General features: G+C 56.3%; 1 protein-coding gene across 8 annotated transcripts in view; it reads left to right on the forward strand.

Annotated features, from left to right (window-relative positions):
- Positions 1-8,987, forward strand: part of STARD8 (StAR related lipid transfer domain containing 8) — a 78,040-nt gene extending 69,053 nt beyond the window's left edge. For 6 of the 8 annotated variants that reach the window (XM_063659986.1, XM_063659983.1, XM_063659985.1 and 3 more), the window contains 10 exons: positions 289-1,730; positions 2,330-2,503; positions 3,369-3,528; positions 4,029-4,227; positions 4,648-4,858; positions 5,159-5,273; positions 5,534-5,758; positions 6,737-6,954; positions 7,056-7,232; positions 7,416-8,987. In XM_063659986.1, the coding sequence (XP_063516056.1) occupies positions 289-1,730; positions 2,330-2,503; positions 3,369-3,528; positions 4,029-4,227; positions 4,648-4,858; positions 5,159-5,273; positions 5,534-5,758; positions 6,737-6,954; positions 7,056-7,232; positions 7,416-7,533 (3,039 nt within the window). In that variant the 3' untranslated portion in view covers positions 7,534-8,987. The remainder of the gene's footprint in view (positions 1-288; positions 1,731-2,329; positions 2,504-3,368; positions 3,529-4,028; positions 4,228-4,647; positions 4,859-5,158; positions 5,274-5,533; positions 5,759-6,736; positions 6,955-7,055; positions 7,233-7,415) is intronic. The other 2 variants (XM_054472629.2, XM_063659989.1) reach the window with 1 other exon arrangement.
- The last annotated feature ends 325 nt before the right edge of the window (positions 8,988-9,312 follow it).

Genomic DNA, 9,312 nt, shown 5'->3' on the forward strand with positions numbered 1-9,312 from the left:
TCATTGACCTTGGGCAAGTGGCTTCTGGTTTGTAGGTTTGTTTCCCTATCTGTAAAATTGGAAGGGGGGTTAGATTAACTAGTTGACCATTACCATTACCATACATCTGGGCTCTGTCTATGACTGCTGGCTTCCTCTGGCACTCCCAGAGCTAGCTCTCCCCACCTAGGCCATGTTCTCAGCCAGAAAGCAGGGCCCTTCACCTCAGAGTCCCCCAAGAGTTTGGAAGCAGAGAGTGGAGTACAAGCAAGGACTTGTGGCCTGGGCTTCTCTGACCTGATCCTGCAGTGCCTTTCCCAGAATGAAGACTCAGAAGAGGAAGAGCAGTGTACCATCAGTAGCCACTGGGCCTTCCAGCAGGAAAGTAAGTGCTGGTCTCCTATGGGGTCCTCTGATCTGTTGGCCCCACCGAGCCCTGGCCTGCCAGCGACCTCAAGCTGTGAGAGCGTCCTCACCGAGCTTAGCGCCACCTCTCTGCCAGTCATCACCGTGAGCCTACCACCCGAGCCAGCAGACTTGCCCTTGCCAGGCTGTGCCCCCAGCTCGAGTGACCGGCCCCTCCTCAGCTCCACCCAGGGCCAGGAGGGTCCCCAGGACAAAGCCAAGAAGCGCCATCGTAACCGTAGCTTCCTCAAGCACCTTGAGTCTCTGAGGCGGAAGGAAAAGAGTGGCAGCCTGCAAGCAGAGCCCGAGCATAGTCCAGCCACCTCAGAGAAGGTCTCCAAAGCCTCATCTTTCCGCAGTTGTCGTGGCTTCCTCTCAGCTGGATTTTACAGGGCCAAGAACTGGGCCGCCACCTCAGCCAGTGGCAGTGGTGCTAACACTCAGAAGGCCTGGGAGGCCTGGCCTGTGGCCTTGTTCCGGCATCCTCAGCGGACACACCGGGGTGATTGCCTGGTGCATGTGCCTGGGGACCACAAACCAGGCACATTCCCTCGCTCCCTGTCCATTGAGAGCCTGTGTCCTGAGGACGGACACCGCCTGGCAGACTGGCAGCCAGGTAGGCGGTGGGGCTGTGAGGGGCGCCGGGGCTCCTGTGGCTCAACGGGCAGCCATGCCAGCACCTATGACAACTTGCCTGAGCTGTACCCAGCTGAGCCTGTAATGGTTGGGGCTGAGGCTGAAGATGAAGATGATGAGGAGAGTGGGGGCAGCTATGCTCACCTAGACGACATCCTCCAGCACGTGTGGGGGCTACAGCAACGAGTAGAGCTGTGGTCTCGGGCCATGTACCCAGACCTGGGGCCTGGAGATGAGGAAGAGGAGGAGGCCACTTCATCAGTAGAAATAGCAACAGTTGAGGTCAAATGCCAAGCTGAGGCTCTCAGCCAGATGGAGGTTCCAGCCCATGGAGAGTCCCCAGCCTGGGCCCAGGCTGAAGTCCAGCCAGCAGTCCTGGCTCCGGCTCAGGCTCCAGCTGAGGCTGAGCCATTGGCACAGGAAGAGGCTGAGGCCCCGGCCCCAGCCCTGGCCCCAGCCCCGGCCCCGGCCCCAGCCCAGGACAGTGAGCAGGAGGCACATTCAGGCGGGGAACCCACCTTTGCCTCTAGCCTGTCTGTGGAAGAAGGACACTCCATTTCTGACACTGTGGCCTCCTCCAGCGAACTTGACAGTAGTGGGAACTCCATGAATGAGGCTGAGGCTGCGGGGCCCCTGGCTGGACTCCAGGCATCAATGCCCCGTGAACGGCGTGATTCAGGTGTTGGGGCCTCACTTACCAGACCCTGCAGGTGAGAGTTTGAGTTGGGATGGGGCGGACGCAGGGTCTCCTGTTCTCTCGCTGTCTCTGAAGCTGATTTCTCAGTCAGGAGGCCCGGGGTTAAGTGCTTGGGGGCTGCGTTATCCCCTCACAGCCAGCTTAGGAGAGAGACTACAGGACTTGGGAATCCAGAAAGTTAGGTCCAGAACCTGCCTGTGCTGTGGCCTTGAGGAAATGATGCTCTCCCCTTTGGGCCTCAGTTTCTTCATCTGTAAAGTGAGGGAGGATGCTGGAGGAGATGGTCTCTGGTCCCCAGCTTTGCCCATTCAGGGTTTCTTGGAGCAGCCCCTCCACGGTAGTCTTGGAATGGGCAGGGGGCTTCACTGCTTATTGGCACTAGATGGGCCTGAGCTCTGTGCCACCCTCCCCAAGAACTTCTTGGCCCCTAAGAAGCTGAGTCCAAGCTTTTTCCACCCTGGAGCCTCAGCAGCAGCACTAGAAAGTAGTCCCAGCTCCCTGCATTTTTTCTTTGGGAAGAAAAAAGGGGACCACAATAACACACACCTTTTCTAAGGTTTAGCCAAACCTGCTCCTCTGGGCTTCTCCACCCCTCTCACCGCCCCCCACCAGGAAGCTCCGTTGGCATAGCTTCCAGAACTCCCATCGGCCCAGCCTCAACTCAGAGTCGCTGGAGATCAACCGGCAGTTTGCAGGCCAGATCAACCTCCTGCACAAGGGCTCGCTGCTGCGGCTTACCGCCTTTATGGAGAAGTACACTGTGCCCCACAAGCAGGGCTGGGTCTGGTGAGTGGCTCCTGGGCCATGGAGGGTGGGGAACTGCTGATTCAGGTCCACGGCCCCAGGCAGGGTCAGCCCAGGAGGTGGGTGCAGGCAGGCAGGGCCCACAGGCCAGGGGAGCGGTGCGATATGCCAGGAGGCTGGAGGGGCTTGGTGAGGCTGGGTATGGGGCAGAGGACCTGAGGTCCTCCAGCTGTATTTTCTCCATCCCAATCTCCATGCTGCAACTAGTGAGATCATCCTAAAATGCAGCTGTGGTTGTCACTCTCCAGATAAACACTTTTCTCTGGCTCCGCATTGTCCAGATTCCCTCCCACCATGACTCCTTCCTGTTCTGGTCCGGCTCCATCCTTCTGGCTCTTTAGCCTCCCGCTCCTAAGCAACCCCACCTTATAGACCAGTGGGACCAGTCATCCTTCCGTGAACGTGCTATGATCTTTTTCCTGCCTCTTTGCCTTTGTTTGTGCTGTGCTCTCTGCCTGGAATGCATTTTCCCCATTTCTCCTCTGGGACAATGCCTTCCTATCCCTCAAGAGCCTGCTGAGTTATCACGTCCTCTCCGAAGCCTTCCCTAACTCGCTAGGTACAGTTCCCCTCCCTCAATGGGTCTTCCCCTAAGTTCTTGGCCTCCTACTGGCCACATGAGTTGTTACTGCCTATTGACACAGTTATCTCCTTGGCCAGACTGAGAGCTGTCTGTGTTCCTCTGTGACTCCCTGGGGCTGGGCCCAAAGCAGGTGCTCAATGAGTGTTGACTCTGGGGCAGTGGTGTGTGCCTTACCCTCCTCACCCCACCTGATCCTCTGAGACTGCAGGCAGAGTCTCCAAACTGTGTTCCCCCTATCTGATCACTTGTCATTCTCCCAAACAGGTCAATGCCCAAGTTCATGAGGAGGAACAAGACCCCAGATTACCGGGGACAGCACGTATTTGGGGTGCCACCCCTCATCCACGTGCAGCGCACGGGCCAGCCACTGCCACAGAGCATTCAGCAAGCCATGCGCTACTTGCGCAGCCAGTGCCTGGACCAAGTGAGCCCTCGCGGGGCAGCCTGTGGGGAGATGGTGCAGGGGTGGGGTGGTGGTGGGCATTGGGCTGAAGGCTGAGGAGCTGGGGAGAGGAACTGCTCTGGCCTTCCCCCTCACTTGGGCTGGTCCACCAGAGGCCTTTGCTGTTCTCAGCAAGGACCAGCAAGGATGAAACTCCTTTCTACTCCTTAGGCCCAGCTCTGTGCTACCTTCTTTCTGGCCCAGGCTCTGTAGCCCTTATCTTCTGGGAGACTGAATTTGCCTAGATCCACCTTTTCCTACTCATCTCCACAAAAGCATCTTTTCTCTTTTGTCCTGAAGGTGTAAAAATCCTTCTCTTTGGTTTTCCCATTTGTCTCCTACCCTGCCCCTCAGGAGGCCTGATAGGCTTTGAAGTCTCTGGGGTGGCCTAGGCTCCTGACACCCAGTCCCGGACTGGCCTCACAGTCTGACTCCTACTCACGCATGTTTTCCTCGCTCCCTCCCTCCCCTGCATGGACTAGGTAGGCATCTTCCGCAAGTCTGGGGTCAAGTCCAGGATCCAGAGCCTGCGTCAAATGAATGAGACCTCGCCTGACAACGTCTGCTACGAGGGCCAGTCAGCCTACGACGTGGCTGACCTGCTAAAGCAGTATTTCCGGGACCTGCCTGAGCCCATCTTCACCAGCAAGCTCACCACCACTTTCCTCCAGATCTACCAGCGTGAGTCGCCCACTCCTATACCCAACAACCTGCCCCATTCTCAACCTCCCTGAATCCCAGGCCTTGTGGAAGATAAACCTGGTGCAGGCAAATGTAGCTGGACCTGTGAGCTGATTGGAACAGTTACTATCTGGAGTTGGAAAGGCCCTTGCAGAGAGACCATTCTGCTTCCCCAAACCCATTATATGGAAGGGTAGACTGAGGCCCTGAGGGAAGAAAGGGGAACTACCTAAGGTTACACTGTATGTTAGTAATAAAGCTAGATCAAGCACCCAGAGACCTCACAGAACTGACCTTTTCCCTTCCCTCTCACCGCTCCCCTTGGGACTGCTGTGCCTTTTGCCCCCTTGGAAGCAGGAGGCTGGCTGCTAAGGCCTCTGGGGAAGTAAGGAAGGCTCTTCTTCCATTGCTTCCTCACAGTCCTCCCCAAGGATCAGTGGTTGGCAGCAGCACAAGCCGCCACCTTGCTGCTCCCCGATGAGAACCGAGAGGTGCTACAGACCCTGCTCTACTTCTTAAGTGACATTGCCTCTGCCGAGGAAAACCAGATGACAGCAGGCAACCTGGCAGTGTGCCTGGCGCCCTCCATCTTTCACCTCAATGTCTCTAAGAAGGATAGCCCCTCTCCCAGGTGAAATGGTGCATGGCATGTCAGGGCCGGGCCGGGTCCAGACAATTTGGGCCCCACTGGACTTTTGGCTTTTGATGGCTGGCACTGCTGTGTCTCGGCCTCACCACAAGGAGTGAGCCTGACTCCTCAGGGGCCCTGGGCTGGTGGGATGCTATGGAGCAGGGCCTTCCAAAAGGCAGCAGGTTGTTTTGTGGCCAGGTTTGGCAAAGTGGCTTCCTAGCAGCTAGAAGGCAGCCTGTCTGCCATCTTGTCTTGTGCCCTTGTGCCATCTCTCCTCTCACCACCTCCTGCTCCATCTAGGATCAAGAATAAACGCAGCCTCATTGGCAGGCCAGGCCCTAGGGACCTGAGTGACAACATGGCAGCCACCCAGGGCCTGTCGCACATGATCAGTGACTGCAAGAAACTTTTCCAGGTGAGTAACCCCAGGCCATGGCGCCTACTTACCAGACCTGGGGGAACCATCAGGCCTGACCTCGGTGCCCCAAGTCAGGGATAGGACCCAATTTGACACATACCCCTCAAGCTTATACCCCCAACTCTTCCCCCACAATGTTTCTCATCTACCTTGCTGTGGTAGCTGCACCTCTCCACTGCCCTTAACGTGAACCTGACAGACCCCATGGGGTCTCCTGCTCTCTGGAGCTGCAGCCCATTGTGTGTGTGCCCTCTCAGGTGCCCCAGGACATGGTGCTGCAGCTGTGCAGCTCCTACAGCGCAGCTGAGCTCAGCCCTCCCGGCCCAGCCCTTGCTGAGCTGCGTCAGGCCCAAGCTGCGGGGGTAAGCCTGAGCCTCTACATGGAAGAGAGTATCCAGGACCTGCTGCGTGATGCTGCTGAGCGCTTCAAGGGCTGGATGAGCGTGCCAGGGCCCCAGCACACGGAGCTGGCTTGCAGGAAGGTGAGTGCCATACCATGGGTGGCTGCTACGGGGCTGGGAGAGCATGGTGCAGGCAAGGGGAGTCAGGGAACCCAAAGGAAGGAGCCGGGGAGGAGCTGCCCCCCGAGTCTCGCTGTGCCTCGGCCTGGTCCTTGGAGAATGTCAGAGAGTCAAGAAAGTACCTTAAGGAATCAAGAACCAAATGAGACCAAGGAAACTCTCTCAGGAACCACCTGCCAGAATGACCTTCCAAAAGCCCCGTTCCAGATACGATGCTGCTTTGATAGCCTCAATTCCCATCTCTCCCTGCCCCGCAGTCCAGCTGAATCCTTGCATTTGCACCTTTATGCGGTCCTGCTGCCTGGACTGCCCTGACCCCAAGCATTACGTTTCCCGAGTCACCTTTAGCGACAATGGAATGTGTTCCTCCTCCATTCAGAACCTTCTGTCGTGCCCCAGGATGGAGAGGATTTCTCTCTGTTCCCCTCTGGGCACTGGTCATGCTCTTTCTTGGACGTGGATTCTGAGTAAGATTGCAAGCCTGAAGTGTCCTGTGTAAAAAACGGTCATAACAAAATCTTCCATGTAGGATCAGGGTGAGTGTGAGTGCCTGGTACATACTAAAGGTTCTGTAGGTGGCAGCTTTTGTTGTGCATGTGTTTTACTGCCTGTGCTAGATGGCGAGCTCCTTGACAATCACCATCTTCCTGCACCTCCAAGCACTGTGCCCATCATGGTAGGGCCTGAGAGGCCTCTGAGAATGTGTGCCCCGTCATCTCTTTATGCTGTCTAACAGACTTAAAAGCAGACATCCAGAAAAGAGAGAGAGAGGGCAGGGAGCATGGGAACACTGTCTCAGTCTGGCCAGGGTTAGCAGAGGAGCTCTGCAGCCTACCCTATTAAGCCTCAGGCCCTGCAGTTTGAGGCCTGGACTTAGGGCTGGAGTCAGAGTTCTCCAGCCCTGACAGCTGCCCCCATCCCCACTCCTGTGGCTCACAGGCACCGGACGGGCACCCCCTGCGGCTATGGAAGGCGTCCACAGAGGTGGCAGCCCCCCCAGCTGTGGTGCTGCATCGTGTTCTCCGGGAGCGGGCCCTCTGGGATGAGGACCTGCTGCGGGCCCAGGTGCTGGAAGCCCTGATGCCGGGTGTGGAGCTGTACCACTATGTCACCGACAGCATGGCACCCCATCCCTGTCGCGACTTTGTGGTGCTTCGGTGAGGGGCTGCAGCTGCTACCCTGCTATGCTTGGGGGGCCGGAGAAGTGGGGTGGAAACCAGCACTAGGAATCTGAGCCTACGTGTCCCTTCTCCAATAGGATGTGGCGCTCTGACCTGCCTCGTGGGGGTTGCCTGCTTGTCTCCCAGTCCCTGGATCCTGAGCAACCTGTGCCAGAGTCGGGTGTGCGGGCCCTCATGCTCACATCCCAGTACCTCATGGAGCCTTGCGGCTTGGGCCGCTCTCGGCTCACACACATCTGCCGGGCTGACCTCAGGTACCAGGCCTGGGACAGCTTCCTCGACCCCCTTGGCCTTGATCCCCTCCCCTGCCTCTGCCCCTACTTTCTGCCCCATGCTATTGATCCCTGGGGCTGGGGACAAGTCCTTTCTTCCTTCTCCCTGGTGAGGCCTCCGGGGAAAAACCCATTGCTCATGCCTGGTTTCTTCTACTTCCCTAGAGGCCGCTCTCCTGACTGGTACAACAAAGTCTTTGGGCACCTGTGTGCCATGGAAGTGGCAAAGATCCGGGACTCCTTCCCCACCCTGCAGGCAGCGGGCCCTGAGACAAAGCTGTGAGCCTTGGGCTGCTCCCAGGGTGGCACCACCCAGGTCCCCTGGGCACCAAGGGAGCGAGGGGGAATAAGAGCAGGGCAGCCCCCCGGGTGCCGCTGTCAGGAGCAGAGCCAGGCCCGGGTGGCTCCAGCTAGCTGCCTGTCCTGTCCCCTTTCCTAAAGCTCCTCTGCACATAGAGGGGAGAAAAAGAGAATTTAGGCAACTCCATTCCCCCTTCACCCCCAACCCTGTATTCTACCCTCCCGAAAAGAGAAGAGAATCGCATGAGTAGCAAGACTGCTGCCACCAGCCACCTGCCTGTGAGGCCGCCACTTGGCCTGAAGCCTCCACAGCTCCCCGCCTGCAGGGGCAAAGAAGTCAACAGCAGTGTGTGATCCCAGCTCTCTGCCAGACTGAGAGGGCAAGCTGCCTTGTTTGCTGCAAGGATGCTTTTGAGGTTGGACAGGAGGTTCTGGTCCTGCCTTTGGGGCCAACGCTGGCCCTGAAGTGTCTTTTTCAGAGGAATTGGACTGGAGTGAATGGGCACAGGGGCGGAGGGCAGGGCAGCCCCAATCACCACGAGCTGTTTCATTTGTATAAATACGATGCTGAATTTTATGAGGCTGAGTTAAGAGTGGGCACTGACGGGCCCCTAATATGTGACATGACGATTTGGCATAGATTGGGATGTGAGAGTGGAGAACCTTCCTTTCTCAAGTCTCGAGATGCCAATGAAACCAGTTTTCCCTGACTTGGGTTTCACGCTTTATCTACCACCCCATGGGGTCCTGTGTAGCCTTTGGCCATGCACTGCCACTGCCCAGGCCAAGCAAAAGCAGAGTGTGGTTAAGAGACAAGGGTCTGTGTCATCATCCCTTTTGCTTATGGTAGTGGGCTAACATAACAGCCCCTTTCTCAAGCAGAGACCTGGCCCCTGGGCCAGCCAGATGGAAGGGCCTATCTTAGCCAGCTGGAGCTTAAGCCTAACCTGTTCTGTCCCACCGGCCAGCCATCTTTGCCCACATGGAAATTCAAATGTCATTCAAAGGCCACTGGTGCTTTATTTTTCTATCTGCTGAGTAAACTGAAATGAGATGGGTCCCAACCACCACTGTAATTTTCAAGCCTATTTTATTTGTACCTGTAAATACTGTACAGCTTATATATATATATATATATATATACACACACATATATGTGTGTGTGTTTATAGAGATACACACATATATGTATGTATATATATACACACACATATATATACACATATATATACACACACATATATATACACACATATATATACACATGCATTTGCACAGACACACATATATATCAATTCTCATGAGTGTATTATAATCTCTGGTGGGGGCAAGTGTCTGGAAGGCCTGAGGGGCGCTTCAGATGAGAATGGAGAGGTAGGGAGCCAGGTGCAGCAGGATCCCTCAGATCAATAAAGCATTACCAGAGATGCACTTTAACTGTGTGGCTGTCTTTGCTGACAATGGGCTAGGGACTGGGGACTGGGGTTGTGACTGAGGCTTCAGTGTTAGGGCTCAGAGCATTGAGCATTCACCCCACCCTCTGCTGAGTCCTAGCTTACTGGCAGCAGGACTTGGGTGAGTCCACAAGAGGAATGGGGAGGGCCTCAGCTCTTCTCTTTGGAGAGGGATTTGTGGCCAGGCATGGTGGTGGGGGGTGGGGCAGAGAAGGGGTGGAAAGTTAGCCAGAACTTGGGCAGAAGCTGCAAACCCCATCTCATGACCTGGCCACAAGCATGACCTCAGGCATCCTAAGGAGAGATGA

This window comes from Pongo pygmaeus, chromosome X, assembly GCF_028885625.2.
Source record: "Pongo pygmaeus isolate AG05252 chromosome X, NHGRI_mPonPyg2-v2.0_pri, whole genome shotgun sequence".
In the NCBI taxonomy this organism is placed as follows: Eukaryota; Metazoa; Chordata; class Mammalia; order Primates; family Hominidae; genus Pongo; species Pongo pygmaeus.